Raw genomic sequence first — 16129 nt, 5'->3', positions numbered from 1 at the left:
CATCATCTACTCATGTGCAGCTAAAGAGCTCATGGGACACCTTACGGCCACACGGTCTTGGGAAGAAGGACATGGGTAGGGTTACCCCTCCCTTTTTATTTGGACGAAGTTAGGTCAGGCGTTGCATCGCCAGGTGCCACCATCTTGGCCGAATCTCGATGTTCCCCCGCCCTGAGAGCACGAGCTGCAAATCTGATTGGTTGAAACGACAGATCATGTTCCCAAAGTAAGCTAAACTGGAGGTTTTTGGAAGTGGAAACAAGGCTATTTGTGTCCTTCAGTGTTCACAACAGGAAATTTGATTCAAAAAATTAAGTAGTCTGTCGATCATAGATCGACAGACACAGAGTGAACCGATTGCTTTGCCCCACATTGTGCTGCGCGCACGGGGTGATGACCGATGACAATACAGGTGATACACAAAAAAGGCAGACATTGTCAGCTGAGGCTTGACTGAGATACCATAACTTGAGCAGCACCAGGACCGAGAGCATTGACCCCCATACTGGACCTATTGTTTTAGCCACGCCGGTATACCGCAACCTCGCTCCAAGTCATCAAAACGTGCTCACACGACCCTCCCCAAACTGAACCTGGTATTGTAAAACAGAACATTTGCAATAAACACAGATTTATAGACACCAAACCGTTTTTTTTTTTATTTTTTTTTTTTTTTTTAAATACAAGATCGAGGCTCGTGAAAGATTTCAACTCCATCATGAACCTTTATCAAAAAGAACATCTAGTTCCTGCCAATTTGGAAGTCAGCGGATGTTCGGATTTATTTATTTATTTGATACAGGGTTAAGCCTCGTTCATGGAAGAGCCAGAGGATTATATGGGAGTGTAAGAAATGGTGAAACATAGACCATCAGAGTACTGGTCTAGTTATCCACTCTCTAGCACTGGAGCTTTGATTACCATGCAATTGGTAATCGCATGACGATCACACACCATCTCAATTCACAGCAGAAATGACATGGAAAAGGAGAGAAAGTTTGGCCAAGTTCGATTTTTTTAAAAAAAACTTACAATAATTGCAATTCAAAAAACGTTTTTTAGCATTTCCATTTGTTAAATAATGTTTATCAGTATTTATTTAGTTTTGAGCTTATCAAACATGAAGCTGCGGACAAAACGAATCGGATGACGTGTATCCAGGAAAGGCTGCAAGATAGAAGTTTTCACAACTTGCCTGACAACAACAACAACAAAAAGCGACATCACACAATGTGCTCAAATACAGCTGAGAGATAAAACCAACGCAGTACATGTGCTTCACAGGGTGCAGGACAAACTGACAACCATTTAAAAACATGCAACATCATCAAAATACAGACTCGCACAGAGCGCCGTTTACATGCAAAGTCAGCCGATGAGTGCCGAGTCCCAAAGACTTCTGAAACTCCAAGTGTGTTGTTGTTGGTGTTGTTATTCTTCTTCCTCAGGAAATACTGTTTACCTCCGCCACCAAAGGTGGATGGAGGTTATCTTTTCACCCCTGTCCGTCCGTCCGTGAACAAAATATCTCAAAAAGTTGTGGACGGATTCGGACGAAATTTGGCAGAGAGGTAGCGTATGTGACGAGGACGAAATTATTTTGATGAAGATCCGGATTCGGATCCGGCTACTAGAATTTTTAAAAGTGATTCTTCACCGTTGGGAGATATGGCCAACCAGGCGGAGGTATGCCCTCTACCGAGTGCCGTTCTAGTTGTACACCGCTCCTTTCCTATGCCATCTCCAGGCATTGCAAATCGTCATTGCCGGGCACCGAAGGGGGCTCGGCAGTGACGCACGCTGAAAGAGAGTACTCAGTTTTCACTCTGGTTTCTTGTTTTCTTGCTTTCTTGTTTGTTTGTCCGGACGATATCTCAGCCATCCTTTGAGCTACGAAGCTGAAATTTCGGCACAGTAGTGAGCAAGTCCTTTGTCAAAAACGGTATTTTTTGTTTTTTGATGAATCAATAAATTGAGGAGTTATTTAATTATTAGCGATTAATGAAGTACTTATTTAATTAATCAAATTTCCTTTCTCTTCTGACCATTAACTCAGGCACCTTTTGAGTTAGGAAGCTGATATTTGGACATGCCAATGACCAGGTGATTTGGCTGCAAACGATATTTTTGATTTATTAATTAATCAATTAATCGATTAATTATTTAATTATTCGATTAATGACAAAAAAACTTTTTTTTTTAAGTTACAGATTCTGATGAAATAGTGGTAGTTTATGTGTTCTCTGACCCTGGTGTTGTTGCCTTTTCCCTGGTGTTGTTTTTCGGGTGTTCGGTTCGGGTGTTGGCCCGAAAAACAACAACCACGGTTCCCGAAAAAGGCCAACCCCCGCTTGCGGGGAAAAATGGCCTCTAAAGGTGGTTTTTATGTGTTCTCTGACCAAATTGATTAATAATTTAATTTTTTATGATTATTATTTATTTATGTTCATTATTAATCATTTATTTATTTTGTTTCTCATTTGGCCAATATCTCAGGCACCTTTTGAGCTGGGAAGCTAATATTTGGACATGAGTGACCAAGTGATGTGGCTATCAAGGATATTTTTGATTTATTGATTAATCATTTCATCTATTAATTATTTATTGATTAATCGATTAATTATTTATTGAGTAATCAATTAATTATTTAATTTTTTATAAATGACTTATTTAATTAAATTTCTAAAAGATACATCTTCAGATGAAGCACTAGTGCTTTAGGTATGCTATTAGCCAATTGATTATGAAAATATTTTGTGATAATCTTTTATTGATTTTAATTATACAATTAATCAATCAATTAGTGTACACCTCTCCCTCCCAATGCAGCCTCTATGAGCCGCGCTGCAGCATATTTAATTATTTGGCATGGGGCGGTGTACTTGTTTATTAATGTTTCAATGTAAGGGTGAGGCCCAGGGTAGTGCGAGGTGACATGGGACACAAAGGCATTGACAATGGGAAAAGAGGCCAGGGATGGACGGAACAAGAAACTGGCACACCGACGTTGGCAAAGGGTTCCACGGTAATGAGAGGATTTCTGATGTTTGGTCACGATGTGGGAAAAAGCGACGACGACCCTTTTCCAAAGGAAGCAAAAAGATGTAACGACATTGGGACGACCGCCAACGTTGAGCCAATGGATAAAATTACTTTAGGCCAACATTAACATATCACTCGTGGATGTTAACATGATATCATAATATCAGGAGAGCTGTGGATAAGGCGAGGAATGATATGGAGGAGGAGATGTACAACAAGCTGGTGGGGGGAGATTATTTATGAATTGGCTCGTTTCGGGGATGAGGATAACAAGGACATGAAGGTGGCAGGAGGCTAGTGACAGAGGGGTGCGGTATTGAAGGTGTGGGAAGGATATTTCAAACAGATATTGAACCAAGAAGGAAGCAACAGCGAGCTGGAGCTACCGAGTTATGTGGAGGGGAACGTGGAGTTGGTGGAGATCATAGAAGAGGAAGTGAGGACGGCATTGAAGAGGATGAAAAAGGCAAGGGAGCCAGACTTTGATGAGGTGTGTACAGAGATGATAATTGCAGCCAGAAGCCAAAGTTAGGTGGACGAGGAGGTTGTTGATTGTATATATGAGCGATGGGTCAATTCCGGAGGAGTGGACGACAGGCAGCGATAATTGTGCCTATGGAAGGGGATGGGGGATGTTCAAGATCCGAGGAAGTACAGGGGCATTACCCTCCTTGGTCATGCCATGAAGGTGCTGGAGAGGGTTCTCGACGGGAGGATAAGGAAGATAGTGGCGAAGGTTTTTTGTTGTTGTTGTTTATGTAGTTTAGGCTCGTATGAGAGCTAACACATATAACATATAATAAAGGGGGTGGGAGAGGGAGGAGAGGGAGGGAGGAGAGGAAGGAAAGATGGGGAGGGGAGGGAGGGAGGAGAGAGGGAGGCAAGAGAGGGAGGCAAGAGAGGGAGGCAAGAGAGGGAGGAGAAGCAAGAGGAGGAGAGGGAGGAAGAGAGGGAGGAAGGGAGGGAGGGAGGGAGGAGGGAGGGAGGAGGGAGGAGGGAGGGAGGACAGGGAGGAGAGGGAGGAAAAGGAGGAGAGGGAGGGGAGGGAGGAGATGGAGGGAGGAGGGGTATGGAGGAGAGGGAGGGAGGAGAGGGAGGGAGGAGAGGGAGGGAGGAGAGGGAGGGAGGAGAGGGAGTGGAGGAGAGGGAGGAGAGAGGAAGGCAAGAGAGGGAGGAAAGAGAGGGAAGTAAGAGAGGGAGGAAAGAGAGGGAAGCAAGAGAGGGAGGAGAGGCAAGAGGAGAGGCAAGAGGAGCAGAGGGAGGAGAGGGAGGGAGGAGAGAGAGGGAGGGAGGAAGGAGAGAGGGAGGGGAGAGTGAGGGAACAGTGAGGAGAGAGTGAGGGGAGGAAGGGGATGATGGGTAGGAAGGGGAGGGTGGGTAGGAAGGGGAGGGTGGGGAGGATGGGTAGGAAGGGGAGGGTGGGGAGGATGGGTAGGAAGGGGAGGGTGGGTAGGAAGGGGAGGGTGGGGAGGATGGGTAGGAAGGGGAGGATGGGGAGGGTGGGTAGGAAGGGGAGGGTGGGGAGGAAGGGGAGGGTGGGTAGGAAGGGGAGGATGGGGAGGAAGGGGAGGGTGGGGAGGGTGGGTAGGAAGGGGAGGGTGGGTAGGAAGGGGAGGGTGGGGAGGGTGGGTAGGAAGGGGAGGGTGGGGAGGAAGGGGAGGGTGGGGAGGGTGGGGAGGGTGGGGAGGGTGGGTAGGAAGGGGGGAATGGAGGGAGGGGATGGAGGGAGGGTGGGGAGCGAGGGGAGGAAGGGCAGGATGGGGAGGGAGGGAGGGGAGGAAGGGGAGGATGGGGAGGAAGGGGAGGAAGGGGAGGAAGGGGCGGATGGGGAGGGAGGGAGGGGGAAGGGCTTACCTGACTGGAACACGCAGGGAGGGAGGGGGAAGGGATTACCTGACTGGAACACCAGGGAGGGAGGGGGAAAGGATTACCTGACTGGAACACGCAGGGAGGGAGGGGGAAGGGATTACCTGACTGGAACACGCAGACGCAGATTGTGAGACCAACAAGTGTCCATTTTATCATTACCCCAATGAATTGTCTTTGTGCGAGGCGAAAATGGTTGGTTGTTGCTTTTACATTTTGTGCCTCCGCGTCGTCCGCACCTGGTTGTAACTCGTTCGTAGCATATAATTTATCGGGAACTGTTGTGACTATAAATAATGCAGTAATCATTGAAAGTACAACAGAGATTTTCCGAACTCGTTCAATGTCCCCAAGATACGGCGTTTACTCTTTGTGGGAACAACGTGGGATCTATAACGTCCACAAGCGTTACGCCTAGGTCCCCCGTCGGGGAAGTGATGTGAGTTGACAAAGTGGAACACGCAGAAAACATGCTATGATATGATATTTCGCTCACAAGGGTCAGACATACATGGAGGCGGCCATCTTGGATTTTGACGTGGCGACCCAATTTTCAATCGCGTTCTTCCTAATGCCGAGATACACCCACACACCAGATTAGAAGTTGGTACTTTGCTTATTTTTAGCCGCGTCGCAGACACTGCTCATAGAGTGCCCTCTGCTGTTGTTGTTGTTCTTCTTGTTCTTCTTGTTCTTGCAGAGAAGACAAAACCTCAAAGCTCCACCCATTCTGGGAGAGCCTTCATATAAGCAAATATCCACCATTTTATTAACTCGCATAGCTTTGAGGCCTGTTTTGTAGGCCTGTGGTGTCTTTCTCTCTCACACGGTTTTATTTCAAATCAAATTCGATATATCATTTCATTTTTCACAGTCGCTAACATAGTTTTAGACTCGGTTGAAAAAAAACGGGAAGAAAATCCGATGAAAGTTGCCCTTTATAGAACGAAATGAATTCTCAAAGGCCTGTAACTTCAAGTCCATTGAGATATTTTTTTTTTAAATCGCGGCATGGTCAGTCATACACCGCCCGAAATAACAGACGGGAAAATGCCGAGATATATATATTTTGTTTAAATCGCGGCATGGTCAGTCATACACCGCCCGAAATAACAGACGGGAAAATGCCGAGATATATATATTTTGTTTAAATCGCGGCATGCTCAGTCATACACCGCCCAAAATAACAGATGGGAAAATGCCGAGATATATATATTTTTTTACAATCACGGCATGGTCAGTCATACACCACCCGAAATAACAGACGGGAAAATGCCGAGATATATTAAAAATTCGTCCATTTGATGACAATCGTCACGATGAAATATTTAATTTATACGTCGTCACAATAATGTGGAGAGAGGAGCATAGCTTCGTTCACGTGTCGCCACACACGGGAAATTGCCGAGATTTTTTTTTTTTAAATCGCGGCATGGTCAGTCATACACCGCCTGAAATAACAGACGGGACAATGCCGAGATATATTAAAAATTCGTCGCCACACACGGGAAATTGCGGAGATATATTTTCACTTTGCACAGAAATAACATCAAGTAATCGAATCAATAGGAATGTCCTGTGCCTATAACATCGACGTTATAGGCACAGCTGCATCTAGGCATTGTGTAACATCGACGCGGCTTTTGTTTTAATTAAAACTTTTTGTACTTGTTCAAGATATTCATCTCACAAGTTTCAGACATAAATGGCGGCGGCCATCTTGGCTTTTGACGTGGCGGCCCAATTTTCAATAGCGTTCTTCCTTATGCCTAGATACACCCACACACCAGATTAGAAGTTGGTACTTCGCTTATTTTTCAAGATATTCATCTCACAAGGTTCAGACATACATGGCATCAGACATACATGGCGGCGGCCATCTTGGATTTTGACGTGGGTTGCACCCGCACACCAAATTCGAATGCGGTCCTTCACTTACGGACGGACGGACGCACGCACGCACGCCCGCCCGCACGGACACACGAACGGAGGGGAAAGCCATAGTCCCCCTTTCGCTCCGCTGAGCGACGGGGGACAAAAAGGGGGCAGATCGCTGTGACGCAACACCTGTCCGCGAACCACCAATCAGATTATTATAGAACCGGCTCTGGAATCGAACGCACCTTGGACAGCGCAAATGAGGAAGCTTATGTTATGTATGTAATGACTAATGTATACCAGGTAACTACGTTAATATACCACGTCAGGAGGACACCTGATGAGATTCCGTGTGGACACGAGGCTTTAAATCTGTTTTATACAATTATTCCATTAATAACAAAATCCACATAAGCATTGTTACCCCAAAACAAGATGACGTCACACGCTTTTACTCAGGTGAGAAATTAAATTTCAACATTTACCTCAACCTGGGCGACTAATAATAATAATCGCCTCACTTCATGTTTAAATTTGGGTTTTTCTTTACATTTTCAGCACAAACATTTGTGTCATGTTAGAGAAACCGAAGATAAAACAGAACAGACGTTTATACAGTCAATGTCGAGTGTCACGAATGAACTTACGGAACAATCTTCCTTCAACTTCAAGGGCATTTTTTCCGTCCACGTCTCCATTGCCCCCTCACTGTAGTCTGTATAAGCAATTATTAATTAACCATTCATCGGCTGCTCGGCAATAAAATGTTCGGTCAAGTCGCACCTTCCGTCTGTTTATGTAAGTTTATCAACATTTCACGATTCCACTGCCGTCAGCGGATAAAATATATATTAAAAATTCAATTTCACGAGATACCGGATGCTGCAGGGAAACCAGCGAACATAATATCATTACCACACACCGCTTAAGCACCGGTACGTGGCCACACCACGTGAACAAAACTAAAGTGAAAATTTTTTTGCAAAATATTTTACAAAAAAACAGATAAAATAGCAAATCATATTTATACAAAATCCATCGACTCGTACACCAATTTCCACGAAGAAGGTATTCCACCAGCAAACTTAAACCGTCATAAGTCACAGAGGAGCAATGTTAATTTTTTAAAGTGTTATTAAAATATAAATCTTTAACATTCCTTTGCATCAAAATCATGTTTTTTATTGGACAGGGGCTCAGGGCCGACGCTTCGGTAGCACGGATGCCAAGCAGCGGGAGAAGGCCACCTCCAAGAGGGCTTCTTCTTCTTCCGAATCCTGTCATGAAAGGTTAAAAGTCCATGACGACAGTCATGCTAATTTATGCGCATGCGTGGAATTACCTTTGATAGTCTTGTGAAAAAAAGCACTGAGATCATCGAGTTGTCGCATCACCATGTTGTAAATACTTGGCGTATCACCCTGTGGAGTGGACCTTGTGACGATGAACGGTCTATAACCGACCTCATAGAGTCGCACAACGCTGACGAACATGGCGACAAGCAGCACGCTGGTTCATCCATTGCGTGGACACCGTCTTGTTGACACTCACACACCGTAATCACATGCCTCACCACATACGTGTGTCCGAGGGTGTGTTCGTTTACCAGGTTTCTTGGAGAGCGCTTGCCAAGTGGCTTAAGCATCCAAGCAAGCACTTTTCGGCTATTCCAGGTGGTGCTCCCAACCGAGCGCACCGCTCACAGAACTCAAGGCCTTTCAGTTTCAGGGCTCTTACGATTCTCAGCATAAATCTCAGTAAGTTGTCTGCAGTTTTATCACATGTAGGGCAATACCATTGAAGGTTACTCTCCTTGTTAATCTCAATCACGTCATAAAGCCGCTTGTTCACCACGTGGTTTGTAACCCTGATGTTTCTCAGGCGGAAAGACCATAAGGTGGTGAACTCGTCTGTCAGGACGAACCGTTGGTGGACATGGGGGAAAAAAAAGAAAAAAAAAACTTCCAGTGTCTCTCGCAGAGTAGACGAATTATCGAATTATATCAATGTCCACAACGAAATATAAACAATCCTCTCCAAGAAGTTCTGTCACTCAAGCTTTTGGGTCTCACTATCTGCCATGATCTTTCCTGGGAAAAGCACATTTCAAATCTGGCCTCCAAAGCCAATCGCCGACTGGGCATCCTCCGTCGTGCGAAGTCCTTTCTTGGCACACCTGAGCTCCTCACCACTTACAAGGCTTTCATCCACAGCTCAATGGAATACTGCTCTCCCCTCTGGGCTGGTGCTCCTGCCTCACACCGAGCTCGTCTTCACGCTGTTGAAACCAAAGCTTTCAGAATCATAGGAATCTCCCGCGATGACGCTATCTCCGAGGGCCTTTCACTTACTCACCGCAGGCAGGTTGGTGGTCTTTCCGTCTTCTACAGACTCCTCTCCGGCCTTGCTCCCCCAACTCTCTCTGGGCTCTGTCCCCCAAATATTCCTGCAGGTCGCACAAGATCTGCCTGCAACCTTCTTATGGTTAAACTGCCAAAATCAAGACTCTCTGCTCACCTTCACTCCTCTTTTCTCCCGCCTATGGAACAAACTCCCTCACTCTCTTCAATCCCACTCCACCCTCCCGGTCTTTAAAACAGCTGTTCACCACCATCTCTTATCTTCCCCCATCTAAAACCTTGATCTTTTCTACCCCCGGTAATACACCCCAAATCCATCTTTTTCAAATTCCGTTTTCTTTCCTGAAAGTAGTGTCCATCTTGCAGTGTCCTAGTGGTGTCCATCTTGTTTATCCCGTGTACCCCCCTCACCCTCACCAAAACCTCAAATGAGTGTAGAAAATTTTAGCTCTTACATGAGCCTCCATCTTGTATCCCCCCACCCAAAAAAAAAAGAAGTCATATCTGCGTAGTGCTGTTTTTCACATTCCTTATAATCGAGTCATCCCAATCCATCGCATGTAGGGGACAAGTACGATCTGCCAGGGAGGATGGAGCCACCAAGGCAGCTTACTGGATGAGGTTTGCCATTGGCTTCTCAGGGCTAAGGGGGTGGGGTTGTGATTTGAACCTGCAACCACCAACTTACAAGCAGGACCTCAACCAGTTTGGCCTACGCAGAACCCAAATAACGTTTGAGTTTAATAAATAATCCGTTTATTGTATGTAGTTGTTCAATCAACAAAATGAACTTTATCAAAACAAAAGCACTCAACAATCTAAATGCTCTTCCATCCAATAACTTTCCAGCCTCGGTAACCAATCAACCAAGCTCAGAAAAGGCTGCTCCCCGTCCCCCACCCCATTATTATTTATTTGTTTTTCCAATTCTTCGATCAAACCCACAAAACCCTCTCTTCTTCAGTCGCCACATCCCCTTCCATCTCCGAAACATTACGAGACATCAAAGCTCATTAATAAAATACAAACTTTGCATCAAACCTGCTTCTTTGATGCAGCAAACCCTTTCATTTTAACAAATGCGGAAGTCGCACGGGGTGGGGGAGAGGAGGGGGGTGGGGGAGAGGAGGGGGGGGTGGGGGAGAGGAGGGGGGTGGGGGAGAGGAGGGGGGTGGGGGAGAGGAGGGGGGTGGGGGAGAGGAGGGGGGTGGGGGAGAGGAGGGGGGTGGGGGAGGGGGGTGGGGAGAGGAGGGGGGTGGGGGAGAGGAGAGGGGTGGGGGAGAGGAGGGGGGGTGGGAGAGAGGAGGGAGCTGGGGGGCGAGGGGGGTGGGGGGGGGGAGGGGGGTGGGGGGGGGGGTTGTCGACAAAGTAATTATGTCTCAACATCGTAAAGGAAACAATCTAGAAAATACAGAGTGCAGTAAATAAACACAAGTTACCGAACTCTGCCAAATTGCCTTCCACAGCACTGTTCAAACATTCAACAGGCATCAAGAACATAGACAATGTATGTATAAATGAAGTAAGCAAAACAAAGGAAACCTTACAAGGAGCCATCTACATATTATGTACACAATTGTGAGGGAAGGTTTAACACATCACCCACTCCTCCAAATGCAGAGCGCAATTGTAGTTATCTATCACCTGACCCATCCCCACAAAACACGCAGTAGCATTCGATATCCTGACTTGACCTCTGCTAACCTTGAAGAGTGTCCATGTACTGTATATGGAGCTGATTATACAAGCAAAACCGGTTTAACTCGCGCTGTCACAATTTAAAAAAAAATTACAGAAAACAAGCTTCTTAACCAAGCTAATCGCAGCGTTGTGGCATGTGCCTCGCATTGGCCTTTTCACGAGGCCAAGCACGTGCTTGGTGTACAACAGGCAAAAGACTTGCATCAAGGCCTCCAGAGGAATGCTGGGCAAGAACATCACCAGTGGAGGTGATGCGACCATTTTAAAACACGGGGGCTCATGCCCACGACATTGCATTCTCTGAGATACGCAAGCTATACTGCACTTGCACTCAAGGGGGGAGAGCAGAGAGGGCAATGGGATTGCCAAGACCAAGACAAGAGCTCCATCTTTCCATTTCAATTTCATAACTGCCATTTCTCATCCAGTTTCATGCTCTTTATATCCTGCTGAATGGTCAGGTGGTTATGATCTGTTCGTCTGCCTGGCCTGAAAACCTCCATCTTTTTTTACAGATGGTGCAAAATGCATTCTTGATCTGTGCGTAGTATACACAAAAACGTCTTGGCTGAAAGCAATTCATTAAATGAAAAAAATGAGATACGAAAAGATTTCTAACCTTGCCATGGAAGCGTTAGAGTATCAGCCGAGCGAACCCTAACCCTCACCTCACACGTGCAGATGGTCTCAAATCACCCAACGAGTTGTTTTAGGGACGAAAAGGCTGATTTTTGTGCCATGTTTATGGGCTGAGTTTTCGGGGTGAGATTTTGCCAAGCTTACAAAGAAAGAACTGCAAAAAGATTAGAAATTCAAGATTAGAATCGAAGCAAGACCGAGCGATTACACGGTTCATAACAGAGAGGGGACTATGTGGCCTGCAACCTGCGGCACGGCACAAAGCGACCGTGGCACGATGATGAAAAGGCAGACGAGCAACGGCGGAAGGTTCCCACCAACATCTCATCAGTACTGCTCCACGAGGCCCGCCGTCTTACGAGCCTTCTGCATGAGAGCACGCAGCTGGAACTGCTTACGGGAGAGGAGGCGGACGTGCTGCAAAACAAAATACCGGCAAAACATCAGCCAAGCTCGACATGGGTTTCAGAAATGAGTGGCATGTCGATGCCATTTGTGCACAGTCGCAAAGCTTTGCCAAAGCTCCTTCTGTCGTGGTGCAGGCTCGACCGTACCAAGGTGACGTTAGACTGGCGGGACATTGCAAATCTCGCAATGACCAAGAGGACTCGAGAGAACTTCAGCGACACTTGTCAACATAAGTGAGGAGAAACAACAACATCACAACAGGCATTTTAAGGCCATTTTCCCTGCTAGAGCGGGGGGTTAGCCTTGCGGTCCCCATGACAATCTTCTCCATTTTGCCCTATTTTCTCCATCTCCCCTTGTTAACCCCCTTGCCCGCATTTCTTCTTCCACCATCTTTAGCCAAGTCTTTCTCGGTCTTCCCCGTCCTCTACTTCCTTCTACATTCATTTCCATCACTCTTCTCAACCAGTCACTTTCATCCTTCCTCAACACATGACCAAACCATCTCAACCTGTTCCTCTTCACAGCTTCACAAGTGAGGAGAAACGATGACAATAATTGTGTCAATTGCATCCATCGACCAGAACGGCACTCAGTAGAGAGCATACCTCCGCTAGGTGAACAGTTTACGTTTTGTATCCCAGAGTGGACCAGAAAAATCACAATACAGAATCACATTGAATCAAAATCATCCGTCTACAACTTTTTGAGAAATCCTGCTATGTATCGTTTGACCCTATCTCCCAATGGTGAAGAATCACTTAAAAAATTATACTGGCCGGATCCGAATCTTCACCAAAAATGAATCGATTCTGCCTTGTCACACACACAACCTGTCCACCAAGTCTCGTTCAAATCCGTCCATAACGTTTTGAGATATCTTGTTCACCAAACAAACAGACAGACAGGGGGTGAAAACATAACCTCCATCCACCTTTGGTGGCGGAGGTAACAAGTAACAAACTAAATTTGGCTGCTATGGCACAGCACAGCAAAAAACAATGGTACACCTCATACCATTGGCCTAACCCCATAAAAACCCTACATAACCCCACGCTCGTAGATGCAGATTGCAGCATTTCTTCACCTTCTATAACTTTTTTCTGTCCATTCATTCCCTTACTTGTCTCACTGCTGCTGCACTGTCACTTCATACCCTCAATCACCTGGCTCTTCCATGAGCCTTGATCTTGTAAAGAAAAAGAAAACCGATATCGATTGAAATAGACAATGAAGGTAAAATAATAAATAAATAAATAAATAAAAGGACAGAAACTAAGTTACATTGCAAGAAAACTACTTCTATATTCTTTAATGGCTCAACTATTCCACATACATTTAATTGAAGGTTAAGGCAGGAATTTGGAAAAATAATTAGGAATAATTTCCTGCAGGACATACGTCCCTGAATTAGGTTATATCTGGCAAAGAGAATGCCAGTGGGCAACAACATCTTTACCAGTTTGCGTCAAAACAGTCAAAGTTGGAAAATAAAAGAATACTGTTTTTTGCAGAAATAGAACACTTTTTTTTTTTGTATACAGGATCGAGGCTCGTAAAAGAGCTAACATTTATCACACAAAAAAAATCAAACACACACACAAAGTATATAATAAGGGGAGCGGTAGACAAGATGGGGAGAGAAGGGGAAGCATACAAAAACAACATTTGAGAGCAGGGACATCGGGAGATCTGTGGGAGGGAGAGGGCTTGGGGGGAGGAGGCGTGGGAAGGGGGGGGGGGTGGGGTGGGGGAAGTATAAAACACAAGGACACTGCAAGGACTTCCACGAAAGAAGTTGGTATTTCAAAAAAGTGGATATGGGGTGAAATTAGCGGGGGTAGAAAAGATCAAGGTTTTGGATGGGGGAAGATAAGAGATGGTGGTGAACAGCTGTTTTAAAGACCTGCAGGGAGGAGTGGGATTGAACACTTGCATGATTTTGAATAATAAGTGAAGAACCTGTCCCTATGGATGAGTTAATTCCCCCAATAATTACGGACGCGTAACTTCACACAACATTACGGAGGCGTTAATTCACACAACATTACGGAGCACGTTAATTCACACATTACGGAGGCGTTAATTGGCACAACATTACGGAGGCGTTAATTGGCACAGCATTACGGATGGGTCAATTGGCACAGCATTACGCATGGGTTTATTCGCACAACATTACCGATGGGTCAATTCACACACCATTACGTATCGGTCTATTCGCACAGTATTACATATAGGTTCATTCGCACAGCATTATGGACACGTTAATTCGCACAACATTACCGATGGGTCAATTCACACACCATTACGTATCGGTCTATTCGCACAGTATTACATATAGGTTCATTCGCACAGCATTATGGACACGTTAATTCGCACAACATTACCGATGGGTCAATTCGCACAGCATTACTGACGCGTTAATTCGCACACCATTACGGATGGGTCGATTCGCACAGCATTACATATGGGTCAATTCGCACAGCATTACTGACGCGTTAATTCGCACACAATTACGGATGGGTCGATTCGCACAGCATTACATATGGGTTCATTCGCACAGCATTATGGACACGTTAATTCGCACAGCATTACGGATGGGTCAATTCGTACAGCATTACAGATGTGTCAATTCCCCCAATAATTGAGGGATTAATTCCCCCAAGAATTATGGATGGGTTAATTCCCCCAATACTTACGATTGTGTTAATTGCCTCAAGAATTACGGAGGGATTAATTCCACCAGAAATTACGGACGGGTTAATTCCACCAATAATTACGGACGGGTTAATTCTTCCAAGAATTACGGATGGGAAGAACCCCAACCCCAAACCTCTACTTTCAACAACCATCCCAAAAATTCAATGGTTATTAGCCCCAAATCCTCTTTCTCAATGTAACACTCCATTTTGCAATCACGTTGATCAAATGAGCAGATACACAACCATAGTCCCAACGGTATACCTTGAGGAATGCATCAAGGTCGATGACTCCACGCCTCAGTGCCTCTCCCAGGTAGAAGATGGTGTCCTCCGTGGCATTCTCCTCGGCATACAAGCCAAGGATCTGGCGGTAAAGTGGCGTGGTCGTCACCACCGCTTCATCGATATCATCATTTGTAGTCTGCTGCTCCATTCGCTTCAGCACATCCTGGAGCTCCTTGTCCTTGCTCTGCAGGAGTTCGATGTTGCGGTCAACTTCCTCCTGTGTGAAGAACATCGTTCTGCAAGAGTTCCTCAAACCCGTTGAACCTGCCTGTTCCTACGATTATTTCCTACAATTCCAGGAGGATACAATTATTTCCTACAATCCCAGAGATCTGTTTAACCACCATGTCTATTCAGGCAAATATTCATCGATCCTGGAAAGCAGCATCGCACAGTCTATGCCTTTTTTTTTGTCTCCGTCTATCAGTTGTACACTGGAATGTCTATTAAATGAAAGTTGTTAAAAGTCAGACATTGTAACCAATGGACAGAACAAAGGTGCATATACAGACTTGGCATTTAATATGGAATATGTTTTTTTTCTTGACTTGGGTTTACTTTCTTAACTCAGTATATCAATCTGGTGAGTTTCTTTTACACTTTGGTGATTTATTTGTTAAAAGAACCATGTCACTGATTGTCTGTCGCAGCAAGAAGTCAACAACAGGATTATATCACAGGTGGCGTGGCAAAATGTACGGACAGGTGCATTCGACGATTGGCTTCACAGTCGGGTATACAAGGGTTGTTGCGTTCTGTATTAGTGGAAAACAACTGCTGCACGTCTCCAAAAGTTATTTCCGCTTCCTCTGGAGATGGTCCGTCAACTCGACAATGCTGTTTGTCATGGAGTGGTGGCTTTACGAAATTACGGCATGAAAGACCATGCTATTGCTCGGCAGTAAGGCATCACTCAAGGTCAGGTGTCAAAGATCCTGAAACGAAATGCTCAGAGGGGTGTCCCTCCTCCAATACCGAGGCCAGGACATCCCCGCAGAACCACAAGGAGGGATGATCGCCAGCTGCACCGGTTAGTCCGCAATGGCCGTACCAAGTCAGCTAATCGGCCTAGGGCTGAGTGGCAGCAACTGACAAATGTGCCTGTATCCAGAAGGCTAGTCAACCAACGACTGGTTCAAGCAGGCTATCGTGCCAGGCATCCCCTGAGAAAGCCACGCCTGACCAGACAACACCGCCAGCGCTGATTGCAGTGGGCCAGAGAGCACCGTCAATGGCAGCCAGGACACT

General features: G+C 45.7%; 2 protein-coding genes across 7 annotated transcripts in view; both read right to left on the bottom strand.

Annotated features, from left to right (window-relative positions):
* The window catches only part of ADK (adenosine kinase), a 171840-nt gene extending 164168 nt beyond the window's left edge, over positions 1–7672 (bottom strand). Inside the window, exon 1 of one of the 6 annotated variants that reach the window (XM_078782890.1) lies at positions 7434–7672. In XM_078782890.1, the coding sequence (XP_078639016.1) occupies positions 7434–7484 (51 nt within the window). In that variant the 5' untranslated portion in view covers positions 7485–7672. The remainder of the gene's footprint in view (positions 1–7433) is intronic. The other 5 variants (XM_078782888.1, XM_078782895.1, XM_078782899.1 and 2 more) reach the window with 5 other exon arrangements.
* A 4005-nt stretch (positions 7673–11677) lies between these two features.
* Positions 11678–16129, bottom strand: part of TSG101 (tumor susceptibility 101) — a 45527-nt gene continuing 41075 nt past the window's right edge. The window contains exons 9-10 of the mRNA XM_078782903.1: positions 14859–15098; positions 11678–11903 (exon numbers count right to left, since the gene is read on the bottom strand). Of these exons, the coding sequence (XP_078639029.1) occupies positions 11814–11903; positions 14859–15098 (330 nt within the window). The 3' untranslated portion in view covers positions 11678–11813. The remainder of the gene's footprint in view (positions 11904–14858; positions 15099–16129) is intronic.

The sequence above is a fragment of the Myxine glutinosa genome, chromosome 8 (assembly GCF_964187855.1).
Source record: "Myxine glutinosa chromosome 8, kmMyxGlut1.1, whole genome shotgun sequence".
NCBI lineage: Eukaryota > Metazoa > Chordata > Myxini > Myxiniformes > Myxinidae > Myxine > Myxine glutinosa.
This window is presented reverse-complemented; position numbering and strand designations above follow the sequence as displayed.